Source organism: Larus michahellis, chromosome 15 (assembly GCF_964199755.1).
Source record: "Larus michahellis chromosome 15, bLarMic1.1, whole genome shotgun sequence".
NCBI classification, from domain to species: Eukaryota; Metazoa; Chordata; class Aves; order Charadriiformes; family Laridae; genus Larus; species Larus michahellis.
This window is the reverse complement of record NC_133910.1, coordinates 12,949,953-12,975,191: the sequence shown is the minus strand read 5'-3', so window position 1 is coordinate 12,975,191 and position 25,239 is coordinate 12,949,953. Positions and strand designations below refer to the sequence as shown.

The 25,239-nt window shown below is 40.5% G+C and overlaps 2 protein-coding genes across 14 annotated transcripts in view; both read right to left on the bottom strand.

The window, feature by feature from the left end:
• Positions 1-1,516: 1,516 nt before the first annotated feature.
• GBGT1 (globoside alpha-1,3-N-acetylgalactosaminyltransferase 1 (FORS blood group)) lies at positions 1,517-11,379 on the bottom strand. 7 transcript variants are annotated; one of them, XM_074609036.1, is made up of 8 exons: positions 11,218-11,368; positions 10,350-10,465; positions 9,525-9,587; positions 9,150-9,243; positions 8,151-8,201; positions 8,017-8,052; positions 5,837-5,971; positions 1,517-5,378 (listed from the first exon to the last, which is right to left on the bottom strand). In XM_074609036.1, the coding sequence occupies exons 3-8, from the start codon at positions 9,571-9,573 to the stop codon at positions 4,694-4,696; spliced, it is 1,050 nt and encodes a 349-aa protein (XP_074465137.1). In that variant the 5' UTR covers positions 9,574-9,587; positions 10,350-10,465; positions 11,218-11,368; the 3' UTR covers positions 1,517-4,693. The 7 variants fall into 7 exon arrangements, with proteins under 7 accessions (XP_074465137.1, XP_074465138.1, XP_074465139.1 ...); XM_074609037.1 differs by having other exon boundaries at positions 10,449-10,465; positions 11,218-11,321; XM_074609038.1 differs by lacking the exon at positions 9,150-9,243 and having other exon boundaries at positions 11,218-11,379.
• CCDC180 (coiled-coil domain containing 180) overlaps positions 11,256-25,239 on the bottom strand; it is a 29,026-nt gene continuing 15,042 nt past the window's right edge. For 5 of the 7 annotated variants that reach the window (XM_074609021.1, XM_074609022.1, XM_074609026.1 and 2 more), the window contains 14 exons: positions 24,937-25,035; positions 24,480-24,593; positions 23,613-23,812; positions 22,810-22,880; positions 21,910-21,976; positions 20,724-20,798; positions 19,842-19,908; positions 19,364-19,505; positions 18,822-18,982; positions 17,910-18,047; positions 16,772-16,883; positions 16,423-16,528; positions 15,709-15,847; positions 12,985-14,314 (listed from right to left, as the gene is read on the bottom strand). In XM_074609021.1, coding sequence (XP_074465122.1) covers positions 14,183-14,314; positions 15,709-15,847; positions 16,423-16,528; positions 16,772-16,883; positions 17,910-18,047; positions 18,822-18,982; positions 19,364-19,505; positions 19,842-19,908; positions 20,724-20,798; positions 21,910-21,976; positions 22,810-22,880; positions 23,613-23,812; positions 24,480-24,593; positions 24,937-25,035 — 1,623 coding nt within the window. In that variant the 3' untranslated portion in view covers positions 12,985-14,182. Of the gene's footprint in view, positions 11,407-12,984; positions 14,315-15,708; positions 15,848-16,422; positions 16,529-16,771; positions 16,884-17,909; positions 18,048-18,539; positions 18,612-18,821; positions 18,983-19,363; positions 19,506-19,841; positions 19,909-20,723; positions 20,799-21,909; positions 21,977-22,809; positions 22,881-23,612; positions 23,813-24,479; positions 24,594-24,936; positions 25,036-25,239 lie in introns of those variants that run through there. The other 2 variants (XM_074609024.1, XM_074609027.1) reach the window with 2 other exon arrangements.

Genomic DNA, 25,239 nt, shown 5'->3' with positions numbered 1-25,239 from the left:
CAAAAGGTCTATAACTATGTAATTTGCTGCTGGCAAAACTCACTAAAAAAAAAAAAAAAAACAACCCAGAATGAAGCACTTTTAAAAAGTAATTTGTACTCATCTGACTTGCTTTAAATAAGCTAAAGGTTCAGCTAGGGGAGCAGGGGTGATGAGGTGGGCATACGAGCAGCAGAGATTTCTGGTTAGAACTGCCTTTCTATTCATATGGCTTTATACTAGTTTTACATGAAACAGTGACATTTGGTGAATCTATGTTTAATCTAAATATAGCCCAAGAAAAGTCAAGTCAGTACAGCATTACTCTTAGAGAAAGGAGGGAGTCGGGTGGGTAGGCAGACATTTAAAAGTCACTTCTTCGATGTGTTTTGCTAGCAATGCTTTCCTAAATTATTTGATTGTGTGGACCTACGTGTGGAGCAGAACTGCAGGATTGGGGATTTAGTGTGAGTAAAGCGCAACCCACTCCTGCAAATTCCTTCTGCAGTTCCTGCTGTTCCTGAAAGCACCCGTCACTGTCATTGTCACTCCGCCTGGAGAGTTGCTCTCTGCATGTTTCACCCCTGGGGATCCCACGGGGACTCGCTGTGGCGGTGAGGTGAAGCAGAGCAGCGGGTGGAGAAAATAGTAACCCTGGTGCTTAGAGCTGCCCTTTGAGACCAGAGCAAACCCCTGCTCAGGAGGAAACTCATTCTGTGTATCTCACATTCACTAGTGAGCAACCACGACTAGTCCCCGTGCGGACAGAGAACAAGGGACAGTCCCTTCCTTGGAAAGCCACAGGCTAAACAGGTAAGACAAGGGTGGGAGACTAAAACCAGCCGTTCCGGCAGGGAGCTCACAGCCTTCCAGCTCCTTCCCACCACCGTGCTGCTTTTGCGGCGTTAAACCAGCCAGATGCACACAGCTATTCCCCAGGCTGGTTTTGTGCAGGGGAATAGCTGATGTTCTTATCCTTCCTCATCTGTGCCTGCTCAAAGACCATCTCATTTCCGTGCCCCCCAGCCACAGATCTCACCCAGAGAAGGTTTGACTGGGCCAGTCCTTTCCTAACTATTGCTGTGCACCAAAGTGGTTCAAAATGACATTTCTGGTCAATAATGTCAGGCAGCAGCACCTGTGGGAGGGTTAAGGGAAATCCAAACAGGAGTGAAAAAGGCTGCAAGTCTGGCTTTGTGGAAATGATTCTTGTTCTATCAGCGGGGAAACGCGAGGATCATGGTCTGTCCCCACCTAGGATCATATTCGGTGCTGGAAGTTTCTGTATCTTGCCCCCCAGAGAAGTTTTCCCTTTGGGGAAAGGAAAGTCACCAGCTGGGACAAGGAAAGAAAAAGCCTGTCAGATGGGTTCTTAAATTAGATGGACAATGAATGATGAGTCTGTTCCAGCCGAGCAGAAAGGGACGGATGGAACAAGGGGCCCTTGGGAAGGCAACAAGCTACTGATCTGAGGCTTGGTTAAGGACAAACAGGGCTTGAGTCAGAAATACCTCGAAAGCACGATCAGATCCTCAGGCAGTGTAAATCGGCCGATGATTTATTTACATGTGGTGATTCCCTTTTCATGCAGTACTATGTGCGTGTTTCCAAGTACAAATTCCCTTTGCACGGGGACACATGAGATGGCATTGACCCCCTGTAGCAAATGGAGGAAGACCCCAGATGCAATAGTGCCAATTTGCTCCCTTGCTAATTGTCTGCCTCAGTTTCCCCACTGAGCAATGGATGCTGGTGGGGAATTCAGATCAGAAAGTAGGTCCTTGTGAAGCTGCCACACTGCCCACAAGTCTCAGGCTGCACAATCCAAATGAGAGAAGGAAAGCTTGCCGCTGGTGTTGGGGGAAGGGGATTAATCAGCAGGGGATGACAACAGAAGTCCAGGCTTTCATTAATTAGAGGAGGGCATGAGCTGATTCAGGGAGCATCTCCCACACTGCACTGGGGAGTGTGTTTCTGCAGTCACATTCTGCTGCTCCCTGGAGACATAGGGAGTTTCTCGGTACTGCCTCAAATCACAGCCCTGTCGAGCAGAACTGTGTCAGGTAACGTGACATAAGACCTTCCCCCGGGGAGAAGCTGCAGGCCTGCCAGGAGAATAAACATGTTTGGCACTGCACAAATCAGGCCATTATCACGTCAATCACACGGTCTTGGATTCAGCCAAAAGGTGTCGGAAGCAGAGCTGGAGACCAAGCCTTTCACAAAAGTTTTTCAGAACAGGTACCCCAGAAATATAGCCCACTCTCTATCACACAACATTTGTGCTGGAGAACTTCCTCTCATGGTGGATTTAGTATAGGCTATGGACACCTGCACAGGAATTCAAGTCATTTAGTATGGCAGAATGAAGCCCAACGGCTGCGAATACAGGCTGCAAACACAGACCAATTTAGAGCAGAATTAAGGCATAAGGGGAATTAGCCATTGGCACAGCTGATCTGTGGACTTGTGGCTGCTACATCACTTCACGTTTTTAATGGGTCTGAAGGCTTTTCTAAGCTAGCACAGCCCAGCCATATATTGTGAGCTTGATACTGACATTGGGAGATAATTTTATCTGGCTTGTCCTGTGCAGGAGATCAGACTAGACAGTTCCTTCTGGCTTGTAAAAGAATCCATATACGTGTATATATATATATATAGCAACTGGCATAATGAGACCCTGGTTTCGGTCATGGCCTTCAGACACAACTGTTTTACGAGTAAGAAATATACAGTATTAATCCTGGCTTCAGTCAGAATATATCTTTTCGGAAATATTTGGATAAAGATCTTTCTTCACCCTTTTGGCTTAACTGAGTTGCCTGGTTACCAAACGCAGACATCTTCACGGGAGATTCAGTTCTGGTTTAGTTATGAAGCAGGGTATCTTCCTCCAGCAGCACGGCACTAAGAACAGTCTGGAGAAAATATAATAGGGCAGACCCTTTGCGGGATAAAGCAGACCCATCTGCCACTGGGGGTTTGGGGCTGGAGATATTTTGTGTACCTTATCTATATTATGGATACCGTGAAAGCTTTTCTAATTAGTCGTCTGGAAGATGAAATGCCTACAATGACACTGGCAAGTGCCATTTTCAGCCTGCTCACACAGGAATGAAATGGCTCGTTAAGTTCATCTGCAATCAGTGGTGAGGCCCTAAAGCTTTGAATACTTGATACACTGCCATACAGCAATTTTCTCATGTGAGGAGAAGCAAGAACAGTCAGGCACCTCTTCCCCATTTTCTCTCTCTGACAAATGAGCCTTTTTTTTTTTTTTTTTAAAACTGTTCCCTTAGAAACAGTCTGCTTAGCCCTTTCACCCCCGCTTCTCCTCTCCGTGCCGTACAGCATGGCAGCAGCGCTCAGCATGGCCATTCCCCACTGCTCCTTGTGCTCTCTCTCCCTGCTGACATTAAAAGAGCATGGCACAGACTCGCACAGCCCTTTGGTAGCACGCCTCGGGAGATAACAGAGGAGATGTTTATGGCAGCCGTGCTGCGGCAAGGGAGGTGGCACATGAACCTCCATGCTGTGACCTCAGTTGACAATTATACAGTCGTCACTGGCAAGCCGTGGCTGTTCCCCTGTGTCTGGACCCCCCTCGCCTGTTCACGCGAGTGAGCTGTCAGGCTTTAAAGGCTGCAAAACGCCCGGTTCAGCTTCTCATCGCATTCACACAAAGAAAATGTTAACCCCAGCTTACTTCCAGCTCTAGACTGAACTCACAGTTTCACTAGAGCATTTCATTATAAAATGAAATCATCCCGTTTGCTGGAAACGCATCAGCTCTTACTGTCGGTTCCAGCAGCTTCTAGCCAATTTACTTCACGGAGCTTAGAAAAGTTGGGAAGGACTGAAGCAATGAATAGGAACATGAACCTCTCAATCCCAGATTTTCTGTGTTGGAAAAGATTACATGATCTACAGAGACACGTGAACCAGGGAAAAGGTTCAGAGCACATCTGTGATCGAAATAAACCCAAAGAATTTCAGTCTGGGTCTGAGCTGTGCCAGTTCTGTCTAAACGCAGGTTTCCATAACACAGATTGGAATTTGGAAGATAATTGCTATAAGAATTCACACTATTTGTCCTGTCAGACCAGGGTTCTTACTGGTAATGGCTGGCACCAGCTCTCAGCTCTCTTCTGAGAAGGTCCAAGAAATTCTGCTATAAACTAATCAGGGATAACTTGCTCTGAGTGCAAGTTTCCTCCTGATCCTGATAAAGGGTGTGATTTTAAATCACACTGCATGAAAATTCACTGCCCTGCCAAATTCATATTTTTTTTTAAGTGAAAAGGTCTTTACTAAAACTCTAGGTCTTCTCCTTCTCCACAGGAATGTCAAATACCGTTTTGATCTTCGTAAGTTTTTGCTAGGCCTCAAGAAAACACGCCGCAGCCTTGCTATAAGGACAGCCTTGCATTTGATAATGGGCCTTTGGGGTGCCTTTCTGTGTGCTGCAGCCTGAAGTGGGATGCTTATATTTCCAAAGATTAGGAACCTGGAAACTTTTTCATTCTCACCTCCACTTTGGCTGCTGCTTCTGAAATGCATTAAGACTCCTGTTCTCCAGAGAAACTATCCACATGTTCCTTTCTCAGTTTGTTCACACTGGGAACAAAACTTCATGGTGGGGCATATTCTGTGGGAGCTAATATTCAGTGGGTTTGGTTGTGTGGAGAACATCTCTTCAGGGATCAAGTGGTCAGTCTCTTATCTCTTTGTAGTTCTTATCCACTTTGGAGAAACGTATGAGGTGAATTTCAGGGGGCTTTGGCTTCCTGTCATCCCATAAATACTCTGGAGAAAGAACCTTGGAGGGTTTGTGGGAGAGGAAGTGCCTGTTGAGATGGCTTTCTTCCTGCCAGGCTGCCATGATCTCATTGGCTTTGTCTGTCAGGATGGTCATGTGGCAAGTCCTGGTGAACTCATAAACTTTCTTGACCAGCCCTCCAAACACGGCTCCTCCGTAGTAGAAGTCCCCTTCTCCATCAGGGATGTAGGCTGCTGAAGAGCTCCTCCTCTCATAAGGGAACTGGCTTCGAGGGACATTGAAATAGCCAGGGTGTATGGCTGCTACTATATCACCCAGGGTCTCAGGCCCCCAGGAATTGTAGAACACCATGTCAATGTCCAGGCAGAAGAGGTAGTCCACCTCCTGATGGCTCGTCTCCGCTATGTGCTTGTTTATGGCCTCCATCCTGCGCATGGAGATCGCTTGCCAGCTAGGGTATTTCTTGATGGGGACAATGACAAACCTTCGTCCAGGCTGCAGCTGGACATTGGGAATTGTCTCAGGGTTGTCAGTGAAGATATAATAGTTCACTCGATAGCCTTTCATGAAATGTTTCTCTGCTGACTCCAAGAAGCGGCCCACAAACCTTGTATATCTGTGCAGACACAACATGTGAATAGCCCAGCATAGACAAAGGGACGCATGGTGGATCATGAAGGGTGCTTTAATGAATGGAAGATGACAAGGGATGAAGACTATTGACTACCTATTGCTGCAAGGATGCAAACGCTATACATGCAACAGGTAAAGTACAGAGGAAGACAAGGAACAAGTGGATTATCTCTGCTTTGAGCAACCAACTACCTATCTACAGCTCTAATTCCCAAGACACATGCTAGTTCCTCAAAAATACTGACCATGCTTCAGGTACCTTGGGTGCCAAGTCTATTATCTTATAGGCCTGTATGATTATGGACACGACACACGAGCATAAAAGTTTACTACAGATTGGGACAGATTTCAGCTCTGCTGAAGACAACAAAAGCCAAAATGGTCTTTCCACAGAGGAAGTACACCAACCCAAGAACTGGGCCCACTGAGTAGTTCACTTACTTTCCAATGGCGAAGGCTGTCACCCCTATGGTGAGATTCAGCGGCCTGTAGGCACCGTCTAGGATCTCAGAATTGAAGGTTCCTTCCCAGATGATGGGGGCCAGCCATGGCGTGATTGTCAGCACATCCTGACGCCTGAAGGAAAAGAAAGGGAATGTTAATGAAACGTAACTGTTCCTTTTGGTTTCAAGGCCAGTAAACGGGAAAGAAACACTAAAAAGGCAGCTAGAAGAAGAGTGTGAGTATGAGCATTAACTCATTACGGATGGTATTCTCTTCAGATCTTTTTCCCTGCCCTCTTATTTAAGGTTACCAAGCATGGACATTTCAGTTCCTGGGATGAAATTAAGCACTGTTAAATGAATTGGCAAAACCCGAGGATCTACTAAAATCTCATTTAAGCTCACGGGGCTTTTCTGCTGAGGGGAGTTTAATGACCACTGAACTCACAGAATGAGAAGCTACGTGTGCTTGCTATCAGTCTGATGCATATTGCTACATACAGATTAAAACACAAGTAATAATATGAAAATTACTATAAAAATATACCCCATTACTGTGTTATTGAAACACAGCTTGTGGCATGAAAGTTTCTTTTTCCAGTATTTATATATAGCTTTAACACATTCAGATATAATTTAAAATTCTGTACGTGAGGCAGCATTCAAATGTGTAACAAAGCTATAGAAAATCCTTAATCTGCTGTGTGGGTAGCGGAAATACTGAATATCCATGCAGCAGAGTCTGATTATGCCCTATTACAGCTATGCAATGCTATTTCAACTTTCTGCTTTGTTTTCAGGTTTTCTTTCTTACCCTTTTGATTTTAAAACAAGATGTCATTTATGATGTGTAATTTACTCTAGCCCGCTCACATTCGCCCCAGACCGTGATCTGTAGCACTCTGCTAATGAAATTTGTCATGCATGGCACAGGGGCACACTTGGAGACTGAAGCAGTTTCCCCTCTGACATGGTCCCAAGGCAATAACAGCATAAAAACCAAACCCAGGGACCTGTGGGGAGCTGAGGCAGCAGTACACTTTCAACCCAGATTTAATACTTTCAGTCTGAATGCATACGAGAATAAAAATTTCACTCCCTCCTATAGTAATCCATATGATTAAAAGATTAAATTATACAGGAAAAAGAATTTGGTTTGTAGAAAATGTACTAACTGAACTGTTCTCTTTCTGGGTTAATTATCTGGTTTTGGAGGAGGGGAGAGAGAGAAGGAAAACTGCAAGTTTGTTTCTCTAAGCAGGGCTTTTTTAAATTTCATTTTACAGGGCTGCACTGGGTTTTCCAATGACTCATTCCCATGGTATGCATCCTCTCAGTGCGTGCTAGTGAACTCACTTCAGAAGACACAGAGCACTAAAAGCTACATGATTCTCTCCTCATTTAGTCCAGCATATACTAGCTGATTTCTCACATTAATTCATTGCAATACGGAAGAGAGAAATATTCAGCATGTCCTGTTGAAAACAGCAGGATACGCACTAACAGGGTGTGTTTACTAACATGCAAAAGAATGGTGGCTGTTGAAGGTGAACTGCTAGAAATAAGAGTCAGGTCATAGAAGCTGGACCAACAGAGACCACTAACAAACTCGAGCTGCCAAGGAGTGTTGGCCTAAGTCACTTCTTAACTGCCTGAAACCTTCCGTGTCTGTTTAAACTCACTGGTTTGACTGCTTCTCATAGAGACTTGTCTGTCTGAGTGCTTGCAACTTGTTCCAGCATATGATCCAGCAGGTTAGCCGAAACCATTGCTGAAGGTCATACAAGGCACCTGCTTGATTTTGCCCTGAAATGTATTCAAAGCTCTCCCACAGCTGGTAACAATTACGACACAGTTCCAGAAGGTATTTCTCACTGTCTTCCAGCTATTGTATCTCTCCCATGCCAAGAGGCGGCCCTGGCAGCAACCACGTAGACAGGGCTCTGTGTGTACTAATGTTTTAATTGGGAATTTACAGTAGGTGTGTTAGCAGTATACAGTGACTAAACTTCACCTTATAGCAGCATAGACAGCTGTAGAATACCCATACGGTTACGCTTCTCTTGGAACAAGGTACTGTTCAGTGTGTACCAGGACTTTGAAACTGTGAGTGCCACAGAGCACCCAAATCAAAAAGTCCGCAGAAACAAACAACAAAGTTCAAACAAAGAAACTTACTCTGGAGCCAGCACTCTTGGCTGCTGATAAAATAATCTGTAAAAAGGAAGAAATATCCACTGAATAATACACGAATATGCCCAGAAGAGAGGAACAACAGTTGAAAGGTCAGGACATAAAAAGCCAGTACTTACTGGGGAAAAAGCTGGACTGGCTTCTCTTCTGTATATTGGAGTTTCATGGAGCTGCATGATGAGGTAGGAAAAGAAAGGGATTGTAATACTTTTCCAAAAACAAGAACCTGGTTCAGTTTCAGGACCTGCTGGTGTACCGACAGCTGTCCGAGTTCTCGCTCCAGCTGCTGCGGACGCTACTCTGCCTGGTACAGAGAGACGCTGCCTGTACGCCCCTTCAAGGGCTGTCAGGCGAGTAACACTTTGGAAACAGCACACAACAGAACAGGGACAGAGAGAAACTGGCAGCTCTCCACGTCTAGGCAAGTCAAGTCAGAGTTTAGGGGTGAAAATCAAGGGAAGCACATGCTTGCTGGGGACTGCCACTTCTGGTCACATACGTGCTGCATTCCCTGCATACCTGTTCCTGTTCACCCGGAGGGCTGAACTACCTGAAATATATCACACTTTAAACAGCATTCACAGAAATAAGCATCTTACTAGACACAATGTTTTTTAATGACTTGAAATAATCAGAATGCTTCTGTAAGAGATCACCTTTCCTATTTGCATCTTTTTGTTTTGTTTTTACAAGATTAGTAGGTCATGACAAAGGATGGGAAAAGCCGTGGCTTGTCATGTTACAGTTATGGTCGGATATGGCAGTGAAGTCACTTAGGCCATATAACCTGTTCCTCCACAGTGTAAATTCTCTTTTATGCAGTTTTGAGGCAGATTTTAGGACCAATGCTAAGTCAGCTATCCGTACATTAGCTTGCGTGATGCAATGAAGCTGACCCCTTAAACTGTAAGATTTCTGGGGAAGCATCTTCCCTTTCTTTTTGTTCAAAATAGGCTTCTGGTCCATGACTCAAGTGCTGCCACAACGCAAATACATTCATAAAGCAAGTGAAAAGCACAGATCATAGAGTGAAGAAGATGAACACGATTAGGAGACTGGGGGATTATTTCTAACTCTGACAGAACTCCTTATAGGATCGTTCATGTCACCTCTCTGACCTGTGTTTCTCCATCTTGTGAGCTGGGATACTTGATCCACGTCTCAAAGCACAGTGAGATCCTGTGTGTACACGTGCACGTGTGTAATTACACCCTGATAACAAAGCCAATGTTAACCTGTTAGTCACGGCCTCTGTGATCCGCAATAGACAAGGCCTCACTCACGCTGTACAAATACAGAGCTGTCCTGAAGGGCAAGCAGACAAGTTTGCGTTAGAGCCATGTAGTTTTAAGAGACTGACTAATTACAGATTCATCATTGCATAAAATAAAGAACAAGTGACTACTTGTTAATAACTACTTATACTGTCAGTGAAGTACAGCTCCTGTAACAACGATCTGTGTTATTAATTACATACAAAATGGGACACTTACAAGATTTCCGGGCAAGGAAGGTAATATGGGAGGTAGCGTACTTTTCCATTCCCGACTGTAATCCTGGGATAGCAAAGAAACATTTTAAGATCAGTAATGTTGAAAGATATCTTCCTAGGATTTTGCAAGATCTCAGAATCTGGCACCGATTTTGAGAAGTAACTCTAGCTAACTGATTGTCTACTTTACTAATTAGCGTAGGAGCCAGTGTGTTCACATTTTGATGTAATATATTGCTGCTAAGGCATAAATGGGAAGCTCAGGACAAAACGAGTGGAATTAAGACTATTTTAACAATTAATAATGAATAATTTAATAGTTAATAGAAATGTTTGATCTCAGACTCCTTTCAAACAATGTTTGAATTTGCTCAAGAGAATCTGTAAGGCATACTCAGTATTTAGCATGCTCGAAGCTACAAACATTCTCAGGGTCTGAAAGCAACAACGTTTGATAGCTACAAAGCAATCCCTAGTTACACTGGAGTAAGCTTGGACTGTTTGAAGAGACAGGTAATCATCTCTTAAGGCCTGAACTGAAACGTAACTGGAATATTCTGTACCTGAACATTTGTTTGTGAGTCAGATACAGTGTTAGCACTGTAATTTAGACACAACTGGTCTTTTTTTCTCTCTCCCTTCAGAGGCTTCTCCCTCTACTAGTGTTACTTTGCGTATTGTACGAATTACTGTTCTTTCTTACAGCTCTAACGGGGACTTTCCATAAAATGCACTGCTCATATTTTTCTGCTGCTGTGGTTTTTACCACAGCATAGACATAGGCAGGATGTTTTAAATATGACCAAGCTTGCCAGCAAATGCTTACCAGATAAACACAGTAACAACAGACAGACAGAGAAGAGACCCTAACACTCTCCTGGAAATCATGTCTTCTAGAATAGAAGAAGGAAGGGCAACCACTTACTCCCAGCAGCTTTCAATCTGCAAAGAACAAAAAAGCAAGGGAAATTGGCTATAAATATCTCACTATAAGAGAAAAGGATTATTTTATTATAGAAGCATGAGGTTCCCCAAGCAGTTTCATTTTAATTCAGTCTTTCTGAAATCAGGAACGCCAAAGGAACCAGACTGTAAAAGCCAGGCCAGTTACCACTGAGACAGTTCCTGTAAACCGTTTGAGAAACCTCTCCATTTCAGTAAGATCTAATCACAGTTATAAGTGCATGGGGAGCCTTTTTGATTTGATTCTAGTTTCTGTATATTCCACTTATTCGTCTAAAGCACACACCCTTTGCAATTTAATAAACTCACCAAAACAAATCAGATCAGGTGATATGTAGAGCTAATACAATTACCATTTTAGCTGATAAACCCCATCTTTCACAGAAGTAACTGCCAGAGACAGCTCCCTCCAAAGGTGCATGTAGAAGAAAGGTAAACTGAGGTCCGATACAAGCAAAGAAACATTACATGACAATAATAATGCATATTTGGTAACAGTATTTCTCTGTAAGTCAAAGAAATTACTCCCTTTTCAACAGCCATAAAAATCAACTTCCCCTAGCTCAGCTGTCTCACCTTAAAGCTCAAATTAATCCCTTTTCTGTTCACAGAGAAGTAAAGGTTCCCAGAGCATGAACCACGGGCCCTGTGACAAACGCACAAAGCCTTTGCATGTGGCCTCCAAAGGGGCTTGTTACAAGCACATTGTTACAGGCTACGTTCATTATTACCTTTAGTGAACACAGGGCTGTGGTGCTGCAGATGAGTCTCTCGTGTGCAAGCTCACTTCCGTCTCCGCAGCATCCTCTGTGTCCACGTAAAGGGCTCTTCTGCAAAGCAGGCCCTTCCAGGCTGCTGCTGTGGGGACTGTAATGCAGTCTCGAGTTAGAGGAAAGCACTTTCTAGCATGTGACTGGAGCCTGGGGGAAAAAAAAAGTAAGGCTGTTTGTCAAAGTCCTATTTATAGACAGTCAGTAGCACTGATGTTGGTGGGAGGAACCGGTACAGGGTGCTTCTTTAGGGGAGGCCGAAGTAAGCATCACAGAGATCTTTTCTGCCCTAGCCCTTGGTAAGGCACACAACAGTGACAATGGATCTGAAAAGTCAGTGGTGATTTTCCCACTTCAATTTCTTTGGTTATTAAAACACATGTAGCAACATGTTCTTTAATTTGCTTTATCATGCCATATAGAAATCTGCTCTGGTGCTTCTTCCTCACTTTCCTGTCAACCAATCTAATCAGCTTTCACCAAGAAGCACCACAAAACCCCACTTTTAAAAAAAAAAAAGACAGAAAAAAACTTAAAAAAAATGATCTCAAGGCCTTCTACCATTTAAAGCCTTCATGGATTCATGCTGAGCAGTTCTGGATTCTTGCCTAAAAATGCTGCAGATCCACAAATGTAGAAGGATTTGCAACCAGCTTTTCCCCTCCAGCTGTTATCCTATGCTTTCACTAGTTTTATCTAATTCCTGTGCTAATTCTGTAATAAGAGCTGTGACACCAAGGCCAGGATTTTCCAGTGCCACATATCTGACCTTGTGCTTGATGCCTTTGGCAAACGCAAAATGGACAAGTGTGCAGAGGGGGGTTCAAACAGTTGCTTTTCAATCGTTCTTTGAGAGATGGCTAGAGATAGGGTGGGTAGGCAACCTATGCCAATGCTTTACTGTCCTTCACATCACGAGGCTTCCTCATTTCCAACCAGGATCTCACTCGCTGCAGTTTAGGTCTGTGCCTTTTCATGGCAGTGTTCATGCACCTGGAGGTTCCCTTTACGCACCTGAAGTTTTATGATGTTTCCTTCCCTATTCGATTCTGTGAGCTCAACCACCACAACTCCTTCAATTTTTCTTTATAGATTGTTAACTTCAAGACACGTGATTGATTATTTCTGTCAGTTGTTTGATCTCTAATCAGTCCATTCTCATGAAATGTGGTGCCAAACCCAAACCAAGTACTTCTGCTGAGCCCTCAGCAGTATTGAGTAAAGCAGGATTACCCCACAAAACTGAAGTGCCGTGACAGTTCATACATTCCCGTATGACACTTGCCTACTTTGCAAGAACACAGCACGGTGATGACATTCAGTTGGTGGCCAAATGTAATCCACACATCTTTCCTACGGAACCTCTCCTAGCCAGGTCTATGACATATAAAACCTTGTACTTGACTTTATGGAACCGTACTCCATTTTCAGGGTATTTGTTTTTCTAAAACATCAAGCTTTGACTGAATTCTATTTTCTGTGGTGCTTGAGCCCCTCCCAGCTTGATACCACTCTTCAATTTCATAAACATCCTCTGAAAATTTTCTCCCAAAGCATAAATGAAAACATAAGACAGTACCACTTTGCAGATAGTCTCCTGGGGATTCTCATTTCCTGCACCTGACCATCCTCATGCGCTTATCGCCATGGCGTACTGAGAGAGAGAGCATAGCACTTGGGTGATGGGGAAGGACAGAGGATAAGGAACAGATAGAAGAAAGGAGAATAAAAGTTATCCTCAAATTTAATAGTACAGTTAACACAAAAAAAAAGAAAACATGGGCGTTCTGATTATTTTAGTGCAGTTTCAGCTATTTTAATAGGCATAGTGTTCTTCCATGTGTCTTTACAGAGTAAACATCTAATCCCTCAGGAAAAGTAATACACATATTTTGAAATATTGCATCATTAGGAGCACAGCTGATGCATTCCCCCCTTGCTTCAATCTCTCTGTTACAAATCTGCAAGAACACTGGAGCCAGATGAGTCTGGAACATCTCCTTGCATCTAAAACTATCTCTTTGACTTTTACCGTATTTGTCCTCAACTGATTTACAACTCTAGGGCTCACAACAAATGCAAACAAAAATGAAATAGATGTGGTTGCAGTTAGTGACAGAATCTCCTAACAAACGGAAAAACAGCTAAAGCAGTTTTAATAGTTATCAGGTTCCTTGAATTTGTTCAGAGAGTTTTTTAAAAGCAAATGGTTGAAAGTAACTATATTACTCCCAAATGAACTCGCTTGACCTCCCAGAACAAAGCAGTACTTTATTTTCAAGCCCTGCCTTGGAAAGCATTCTGGATTGCAGATAAATACCTCACTTGTAGACCATTCTGTGGAAAATATTCTTTGCAGATCAACTATTTTGGATTTCTAAACCTGTTTTTCATATTTCTAAAACTGAAGTAGTGAGCTGCGAGTACAGTGTTGTTCACAATGTGAAGAAAGAGAGGATATCCGTGGGAAGGGCTTCATCTGCACTGAAGAAAAAGTTTCCTTGCTGGACTCCATTATTAAACAGGCTGCATTTAACCGTTATAACTGTGCCACGACACAGGCACACTCAATCATGCCCGACTCTAGAACGTGAACTTCCGTACAAATCCACTGCTTGGGCTTCCAGCTTTCCAGATTCTCCTATTCCAGCCAGAACCATAATGAGTTAATTTTACTCTGGCTGAGATCCAACTAGGAAGCACTGCACAGAGTTTACATTTCATTTACAGCACATTCATCAGATTTTTTATTTCAGGAGGCAAAAAATAGCTCCTTTCACCATTGCACTTGTTCAGTGCAACAGAAATTTAAAAAACAAAAAATAGACAATCCTGTTGGACTAAATCACTGACATTAGTACAAACTTGTCAGTTTACACCAACAATGATCAGAAGGACATCAGCAAGATTTGATTGTTGATTGAGCTCATGTATACAGTTGCTTAATCTTCTGGATGGATTGTTTCCACCATTCTTCCCAATGCTGGATTGCCAGCAGCTGAGCTGTACTTTCTTCCTTGATCTGGGCAAACTGCTGCTCAAGTTTACATTTGTATTTCTGTATAAACAACAACAACAAAGGGTAAAATTGGTAGTGATGAAGTATAATTTTATTTTGTCTAAATCCAGGTCCTGATCCACTGTATCAGAAGATTGCATACAGGCCACTTATTTTCTGCCTTTGACAACAGAACTATATGGACAATGAATTATTCACTGCCTTCCTTCTGTGTTCCTTTTAAAGAATTCTGAAACTAAATTATCTGCAATATTTAAATTTTGTTAAAAATGCAAGATCTTCATCTGACTTCCATTAGCTCCTAAGATTAAAGAGCTGCCTCCTCTAGAGAAGAGAGAGGAGAGCATGCATCTCAAACACAGAAGTTCCAGCAAGAGGCAGAGTGCATTCTAAGTCACAAGTATGAACTGAACTATTACAAAGCTGCTAAAAAGGTATTTCACCTAAACAGAAACTTGTAGACTACTATGAAAATTTCAAGGCACCTTAATTGAAGAGTCCATGCTCCAAAACATAAAATACTGTATTTTTAATGCAACATACATTCAGAAAATATTTCTGTGGCATGCATTTGCTGTATCACACCCTGCTGACAAACTACGTTCACTTCAAAACTGTACTGTAACCAGTGCTTAGGTACCATAACTAGATACATAAAACACTCATGCAAATTTATAGTTTTGATGGCATTTGCCATTGTTGACAGTGTATTTTATATTTCCCAATAAAAATATATATTTGAAAAATTAATTCAGTTCACTGGCAGGCAGTACAATTATTTCCAGGACGAGATGCATAAATTCTGACCATTTATTTCCAAATTATTTACTGTAAGAATATTCTCCTAAGTTCTGAACACTACTGTTTCACAAGCTATTGTCAGTGCCAGGCAGAGTCTCAGACCTGTCTGGAATGTGCTCATTCTGCTAGCAGACTTAGTGAAGAAAGAGTGATCATTTTTATGGTGGAAACAATGATCTGTGATGGTTCAGGATGTAAGTATCTTACAGAGCTTCACCTTTTATGGAAAAATCAGCCTTTGTGATCTAAGGCTAGACCTGCAGGCTTTAGAAAGAAAGGTGAGTGAAAGCAAGCAGTATTGAAACGGCATTGTGGCAGCAGCTACTTTTTGTATTGTGATGCTGCTGAAATGCATGAAGTGTTCTGTTTCTGACACCATCCGTGCTTCTCTGCTGAAACAATTCCCCATTGTAATGTATCTGAGTGAGAGGGCTCCCTGAGAAACCAACTGTCTGCTTTTGACAACATCACAAAGAAACGGACATGAGAGAGGATTTCTGCACATGGTTAATACGGCTTTAAGATCTGAAAACACTGTGTATACTAAAAACTTATACATAGCTATACTTTTCTTAACAAAGCAAATCCACAACAGTAGCAGCCCCACTCACAATCCTTTTCCACAGACCAACCTTATACGCCGCATCTCTTGCTTCTACTGCTGCTACGTGGCCCAGCGTAGTCTTCGCTGTTGTAACTGACGCAGTTTCTCTGCAAAGGATATAGTCTGAATTGTCTGTAAGAGCAGTCATGGGTATTCCTGGCCAAGTCCTTTAAAAAAAAACAAAACAAAACAAAAAAAAAAACACGTGAGAAAGTTAGATACAAGAGCAGACTATACTAATTCATGTTACTTGCACTTAAAGTACAAAAGATTAAATGTGTTTTTTTAATCTCCACAAAAGGATTACCCAATTAGTGTACAACAAACTTTTTAGTACAACAAACTATTGAGTACAACAAACTATTCTTTTAGAACTTCAGGATCCTTGCACAGTAAATATAATTCATATCTTCTGAGTGAAAATAAACAGTATATTCATAGATTTGAAAGCGTTGAAATGAAAAATACTGGCTAACAAAGTAGCATAGCAATAATACTGAAATTGTATTGCTTTACAATATAATAGATAATTCACTTTTATTTATTTGGATACATTGCTATTCTCTCTTTAAGATCATTTACCCACCCAAGCTGCCCCACAGCTGGTTAAAGGACATCACTAATGATGAACATAGTGTTCAGCAGTTTCAACAAGGCAGCAAGAAACTATGAGGACAGTTTCTGATACCAGTTTAAAGAAGAGAAATGACATAGAACAGTGTTCAGTATCTTCAAATATTACCTGCTCCCACGGTCAATTAACTGCTTAACTTCACAGATTTCTAGAGGAAGTCCTGCTTGTTTACGACGAATTAAAGTGGATGTCTTCTCTCTTGGTATATCAATTTCTGGGAGATAATAGAAGATAGACTCAGCAGCAACAAAACAGTGGCAGTAATAGCATTGCTTTGAAGTAACTGTAAGCAGCTAGATGCTCTTCACTTTCAAGAAATAGCTCTGCATGCTTGATTGTGCAAATCTTTCAATTTAAATTACCATAGCACATAAAAGTCTCCTCTTCCTAGGGATAGTCTGCTGCAATCTTTGAGAAGGAACTGGAGGCCTGAACAAGCAATCTCTTCTTTACTTACTTGCTACTTGTACATCGTTAACCGTGATACTTTCATCTAATTCCAGAAGCAGCTTTTCGGTGAAGGCAGCTAGTGCAGAAACAAAGCTCTGAGCACACTCAGCAACACAGTCCTGTTGGGATATTGGAGACAAGTGAGAGAAATTCCTGTGATAATTCGATCTCCTCTCCGTTTAGTTTATCTCCGAAAGAACTACGCAAGTATCCAACCTTGACATTTTGCAACAGCTGCAGATAACAGACATAAGGTCTAAGTTGCACATAAAGTGCCTCTCTGTAGTATTCTCAACACTACCCGATACCTAAGGTAAAATACAAAAAGCTTTAGAGTTCCCTGCATAGTTCCCAGTAGCTGTATATTTGTGTTAAGCATCTAAACCTGACGAATGCACCTGTAAATGCATCCTTTCGCCCAAAGCAAAGGCCATTTTGGAATATGGGTACTTTGGGTGGAAGTGCTTTGACCAGGTATTATTCTAAAACAGGGTATGTGGGCTTTTGTGTGTGTATGCAGAGCTAAGAGGAGAAGAAAATATTACCTCAGAATTAAAAATATATATGCTCTGCAGACAGTATAGAATTTTGATTAAGTGGCATGAGAGAAGTAAAAAAAGAGCTTTAATACTGGGGAACTGACCTTCAATAACCCTAGAGGATGGAGAGGAAAAAGAGTTTTGATTCCTGAATCTCTCCTGTAAAATTATGCTTATTCCAGTTTTTAATCTTGTGTAGAAAAATGTCAATTATTTGCACTAATGAAACGCAGATAGAAGGAACCTTTCCAGGCATCTGTTGTTGGCAAAGTAATGTAACTAACCAGAGGATGTCACTGTTGCTCGCAATTTAGACTTACATCCAATAGTTCTACCATTAAGATATGTCATCTCTTCCTCAGCGTGTTCTATGAATGATACAAAAGATTAGCTAGTTCCACAATAAATCTATGCATGTGTGTATGTATTTATTGGTCTAATGCTGATAATGCATGACTTAAAGTTAAAAGATATATGAACGGGATTGCCTAAAACTGAAAACATTTTCCAGTTTACTTTTGATGGGGAGGAAAAATGTATCCAAGATCTACTCTCCTTTCCAAATGCAACATCCAAGTTCATATTGTGGAATGGCTTTCCAGTTACCTGCAGCATCTGTGTGTTGAGACGAATACCATCAGCTTGCTCTTTTTGCCTTTTTATTTCCGCTTGGCACAAAGCGTCCAGGTGAGGTAAGTTGTCTGGATGTCCCAGAGAGGGATGTAATCGATTCTTGTGCACAGCCTTTAAGTAAATACATAACAAAGAAATGCCTTCTGTAAAGAATGTGCAATTGAATCATAGTAAGAAAGAAGTATAAAAATACTCAGAAAGACAACTTAGTGTATTCCGTGGCTGTCTACAGATAAACCTGGCAGTGCAATAAATATATACCAAATTGCCTTTCTGCTGGAGAACAGGGCCTCTATCTCATCTTGGGTTTTGTTTACAACAAATAATCTCTCCTACCAACTGGTATACAAGATATTTTTGATATCTTTATATGCGTATTTTGTCCTGATTTTAACTTAATACTCAGATCTCAAGATACTACTCTGTAACATTTTCTGCATAATCTCCATTATGATTCTATTATTAGTTCTGATATTAATGGACAAAATACACTTCTTTTTTGAAAGACAGTAAATAATATTTCATTATCCGTATGTCATAGTACCTACAAACGAGTGCACCCATACAGTATGAGCTGTATAGCCATACCACAATGTCACAGCCCTTAAAGTGTTTACAGTCCAGGTGTAAGATGACCGGTGGAGCCGTACAAGACTATAAAGAGGCAGCCCAATGCTGGAAGCAGTGAGAGAAGGGACTGAGTTTCTAGAAATACAAAGCTTCCAGTAAGAACTACACAGACTAACTGCAAACACAGAAACTAAACTGTGGCTAGCTCAGCAGCGAGTCATTAAGTAAATAGATTAATAAAAAGAAAATTTTATAATTCTGGTGCATTTAGCATTGCTTACACCGGAAGCATTCCAGTATGTCCATGATACATACCCTTACATTCTCCCAGCCTTCCAGCTGTTTACTGAAGAGATGCTGAATCTGACCAGTGGAATAGCTGAGCTTCTGCTCGTGTTCTTTTAAAAGACTATCGATTGCCAACTGGGAGACATAAGGGAGCTCCTTCTCAAACATCTTCAGCTGATCCTGAAATTCTTTTGGAAAAGACAAGGTGTTTATGTGACACAGAAACATTCATTGCAAGGAAAAAAGCCAAACACTCAGCAGAGTTGAACGTACACTGCAAGGGTGAAACAACCTGGAGATTCTGTCCCTGACTGAGAAACATACACTTGCTAAAAGATGTGACCCTGTGCAGGTCTTTCAGTTTACTCAAGGACCCTTCTGCTACGCTTTTTGTAGCTGGTAATATATAAAAAAGAATATTGGTCCAATTTCCAGTAAAATCAACAGATTTTCCACTGAGTGTGATGGATTAAGAAAGCTACATAATTCTCGATCACTTCAATTTTCAGTTTACATAACTGAAAAATTATATACACAAGAAATTAAAAGTCTTAACTGTATGAATTTACCTATAAGACAGGAATTGTAGTAATCATCTGTCTGACTTTGGTATGACAACAGATTCTGTTTGAACACTTCTGCACAATGGTCAAATGTCTCTGGGAGATCTTCAAGCATTGCGATTTGAGGATTCTCTTTTTGGTAGAACTCCTTCGGGAGGTAAAGATAAAACAGAGAAGTGGTTGATAACATAGTCAAACAAATCACTTCTAGGCATATAACAGCAGCAGAGATACATAAGGCTATCAACCATCCTCGTATTTGAGACCAGTTTTCTTCCTCTGATTCTGAAATGCCTAGTTTATATTTATAAAGAAATCTGTGATTAAAAATATGCTGTGCCAAATACTACACAACAGATGCATTGGTGAAGACAGGAAAATTTTTGGATGGCCATCCAAACATTGCAAAGAACCAAATTATTTAGCTGACACAGAAGTAGACCTACGAAAGCAAAAGTGACTGAAGAACACTGGGTTCTCTTACCTCGGCAAGACAGAGCAAGCTGTCATTACCCGTCCAAAGAATATTCATCATAATCCCCTTAAAAGTGCTGAAAACAAACAATAATAAAAAAAAAAGACAACCACATTGTAAAATGATCACATTGGCAATATTTACTGTTTTTCAAATATTCTGTTCAGGCTTATTATAATACATTTTTACACAAACAAATATTCAGAATGTCTAAGAACCACCACTCCCATTAGAACAGCTTCTCTTCAGAAGAAGCAAGGACTCTGAGACATTGTAAATGCTTACAAGAGAATACCTCCACATCACTGGGAAAAAAAAGCAATCTTAGCCAACTTCCTGTGCTGAAAACTTACCTTAAGAGCTTACTATGTATTTTAGATAAACCAAAAATATTTGAAGGTAGGTCTGGACTTTACTGGAATTATTTTTAAATACAATGTGGAACAAAATTCCCACTTAAACATCTTGGGCATCTTAGGCATTAATTTTAATAGTTTTGCTATCATAGTTTTCATATTCAATGTAATATTGAGCACAAGAATGTAAGTATAAAATTTATTGATCTTCTTAGAGGTGAAAATAACTGAACGGCAGGCTGTTTTATATTTTCCAACCCATTTTTTGTAAATGTACAAAATGGACTCCAATGATGCCACCCATTCCATTTCAGACATTAAACAGAATAAAATGCATGACTTTTCCATTCACTATTATTATGCTGCAAAAAGGAACTTCCTGTAACCACTTTGACCCATAAACATCACGGTTAAATACCTCAAAACTTAATGGTGAGCCTCTGTACTTCACAATGATAAATAAATAGATAAAAAGATACACAGGTAGGGTTTTTTTGCAGATTAACTTATATTTATGCAAATACACATGACTTACTCAGACTCTGGAGGCTTCTCTCCAAATATCTGGAATCTCTTGTCACTGAGGACTGGTCTGGTGTTTTTCTGTACCCTAGGGAGGCAAAACACGAATTTGAAACTATCATCTACAAGCATTTCCCTTCTCTGACTATTTGAGCTAGTCAGTCATATGACAGTGTCCTGGTTTCAGTTGGGATAGAATTAATTTTCTTCCTAGCAGCCACTGTGTTTTGGATTTAGTATGAGTATAACGTTGATAATAAATATTGTTTTAGTGGTTGTTAAATAATGTTTATATTAAGTCAAGGACTTTTTCAGCTTCCCACAGAAGCTGGGAGAGAGCATAGGCAGAAGCTGGCCAAAGGAATATTCCATACCACAGACACCACGCTCAGTATATAAATGGGGGTTGGCCAGGTGGGAATCCACAATCACTGCTCGGGACAGGCTGGGCAATCCATCATCGGGTGGTGAGTGCAATCAATACTGCATCCCTTTATTTTGTATTTTTTTAAATCATTGTTATTACTCTCTTCCATTACTGCTCTATTAAACTCAACCCATGAGGCTTTTTTCTCCTTTTTCTCCCTCTGCTCCCCACCCTACTGAAGAAGAGGAGTGTGAAGGAGCGAACGGCTGCGTGGTCCTAGTTGCTGGCTGGGTTTAAACCACGACAGACGAACATGACACTGAAGGAAAACTGGGAAAAATGTAGCTCTAAAACTAGTATTATGTTTATGTTCATATTAGTGTATGAAAATATTTTTTTTGATGGAAAAAAATTCTCAGGATTCTCTCCTCAAAAGCTCTTCAAATCTTTTCTGTTGTTTTCACTATTACAGTAGCTCGTTTCATTTATCTATGGCCTAAGTTGAAGACATACTATTTAGACACCAGACCTGAAAATTAAGCCATATTGATCTGAGTGTGGGGTTAGTCTATATTTCAACAAGTTCACTGTACAAAACAACAGCAGATGAAAGAAAAAAGAAGAGTGTTTGTCCAGCCAAAATCTGGAAAAAAATGCAGTGCTGATCATGAGGACATAAACAGCAAAGGGATCCCAAAGGTAGACACAGATGGAAAGAAGGCCAATACAAAAAAGCATTAAGAATTTTTCAAGGAACAGGCAGTGGACAGAGTTTAGGTAAATTTCTGCACAGGAATATCGTAAGTGGAATTTCTCCTTTCAGAGTTCTTACCTTCCTCTTGGCATCTTTTTCATAAAAGATGACTTCTTGGTGATCTGAGCTGCAGAGTTCCGAGGACCTTAATCAGATACATTTAAGTGAGAATTCTTCTTTGATATGAGAAGAATTGCTTTATATTTAACAAAGAAAGGTGAAGAACACTGTAAAAATGACACCTGAAGTCTTTTTTGTATAGTTATATAGTTTGTGTTCTCATTTCCATAATGTTTCCTTACAACATTAAGGGGACAAGTGCAGGAACAATCATTTCTGGCAGACAGAACTGAAGTAACTCATTAGCGGCAACAGCAACAAAGGTTGTGCATTGGGGCATGAGTAATGGGAATGTCATAGAAAATCCATGGTAGGTGGGAGGAGATTTAAAACAACTCAAAGGCGGGGAATAAGAAGGAGAATGAACGGGCTCCATTCATAGTCTCGGTTGTGATGGGGACTTACGAATGTGGAAGAGAGAGGGGAATATCCTTGGAAGTGACTGGAGGAGTCAAGCTCCGGAGAAGAGAGATGAGGAACTGGGAACACTAGGGAGAAGTTGGGGCCACCTCTGCACTCACCTTTGAGTGAATGATAATACACTGAGAAGGATCCCCGATCCCCTACATATTTTCATTACTTCACTTCTAATTCCTTTCTCCACCCCTTTTCTCTTTTGCTATCACAAATGTGGGTATTCTTTACAGAATTATTATCTCATTCTGCAGCTTTCATTGGTTAAGAGCCAAAAATCCTCTTACTGCAAAGTAAAGACATCCAAGAAGAACAGCTGGGACCCACAGCTCTCTCAGACCTAGCACGTAAGCCCCTGGCCTGGAGCATGCTAGACCTGCTCAGTGAAATGCTAGGAACCACAGTTTAGATTAAAGCAATATATTAAAAGAAATGCTGACACACCTGGTCCTAATGAATGTGAACGATCTTTTCTCTCCCGATTTAGGCCTGAAGATTTTCTGTATGGCTGAATTCTGAAACAAAGAAAGCGGCTACTGAATACCCTGCCATTTGATGTTAAACATTAGACTATATGGAGAATTATGTAAGTTCTCTATCCCTACCATGTGCTAAGTGAAGTTAAATTTCTGCGATAATACTTAACGGATAGGATAACTTTTACAACTGACAGTGCAAATATGAGTACCTTGATGGGAGTAACTAATTGTTTAACTGGAATTTCAGAATTTCTACAAGCAAAACCGCATTAAAATATTTATTTGCAAGTCATATGCTTGTCATACTGTTCATTTCACACTGTTTATGTTCATTCAACTATGCAGCATGTAATCACCTTCTAACTAAAATAATACTATAGCAGACATAAATTTAATATGTAAAATTTATCATAATGCTATTAACTAGATGTCACATTACTCGCAATGGGGTGTTTTTGACTATTAGAAATCGTGCTTTTAAAAAGAACGTAGTCTCAGCTAGACTGATTTTAAACCTAGACTGATCAGAAAGCATTTACTAGTATTACCTATGAAAAATACATTCAATTGTTCTGTATAGGCAAAGGTAAACCACAAAATATGAATTCAGGAAAACCTTGATATGCTTCTGGAATATAAATTTTAAAAAATACTGTAGTGAAGCCCTTTGTAGTGTTATCATGAGGCTCATGAATAGAAGAGATGTATATATAGCAAAGAAAATAAAGACAATGACAGAAAAATACCTTTAGATAAACAACTACTTACTCAAGTAAATTTTTGATAATGCTTATTGATAAATCATCAACTGCAGACTTTCCCATTCTGCTTGGATTTAACAAAGGATATTTGACAGGATCCAGCCCCATCACCATCGCTTTGTTCTCATCTCTGACACGCTCTGTTCGAATGGCAACAGCAATTGGACCTTGTAATGTAACATCCATTGCAGGAGGGGTAAAGTCCTCCTGAAATGGGAAGAAAAATGAAACCCTGTTGACCGTAGCAGGAAAGTAGTGAAAGCATTACAGGTAGTTACTGATAACAAAAGCAGATCTCCCAAACATACATTATTTTTCTTCACAGGCTGAAAGAAAGTTTTTTATAATTCTAGTAGTAATGTTGTTAGAGCTATACAACTCTGAAACACTTAAAAGTAGTTACGAGTGGATTCTCATAATTATTATAAGCAGTATTTAAGTATATACCCTTAAAAAAAAGATGCACAAAATAAAGACAGACTTTCCAGACAAGGAAGGAAAAAAAACAACAACAAAACAACAACACTTGAAAAAAATAAATCTCCTCAGGACACATTTGTTTGGGTTTTTTTAAATTATTTAAAGAAACCCAAGAAATATGTACCTATGAATAGTGCTGCACCTTGAAAATCAACTCTTGCAAAGGACTGAGCATCACAACTCATTGCGATCCTGCGCATCTTTAACATTTAGTAAACTCAGTGCTGACTGATTTACTCAGCCTCTTGAAAAAGCTGACCTACTGTTACAATGTCTTGGACAGCTTGGCATAATGCAGCATCTTTATTCAAAAATTCAAAGCACAGATTCTGAAAAAAACTTTAAAAAACATATACACATAAATAAAATACAGAGAATTTAAGTGCTATCTTACATTATCGTGAGGCCTCATTGCTTTTACTAGCAAGCAGTCAAGATACTGGCTCCTCTTTTTCAGTTCTTTCAACACTTCTTTGGCAAAATCATACCACTCTTCAGATGTCAAAGCCTGAAAGATATGATAATGTAGATGGTATTTACTAAGCTAGCTATTTCAGACTTTTCAAATATGCTGACTATTGCATACAACATCACTTGATTCTGTTCTGTCACCATTTTATTTACACGGATGTATAGAGGCTGAGGTTTTTCTTTGGCAAACAGGAAAACAGCTACAGGACCTTCCTGAGCAAAAATTCTGTGGCAGGGTACTTCTTTCCGCCCACTCCCCAGATATGTATAAACATAAGTCTGCCTGAAAATTACTAGTTTATACATTACACAAACACGCACAGTGAGTCAAATAAATACCAAGTCAAATTAAATACTACTTTGTGTTGATTAGAACTTACTTCTTTAACCGCAGTAGGATGAGCACAAGCATCTATCTTCTGATGGAGCTTCTCCAGATAAGAGTTTAATGTCCCTGCCTGCAAATTGGATTTTGCTACCTAAATCAAAAGCAGATATTGGTGAAGTGAAATCTCAATCAAGGAATTTTCAGAGGCTCCACTTTGAAACCACTAGACTTGCTGGTAAAAGCACTCAATCACTGGTACTCAAAGAAGCTGAAAACAATAATTCACAAAAGCAACACCTCATGTCCTTTACTGCACCACACAAAAATGCTGGTATATTCAGGTGTATGTACTCAA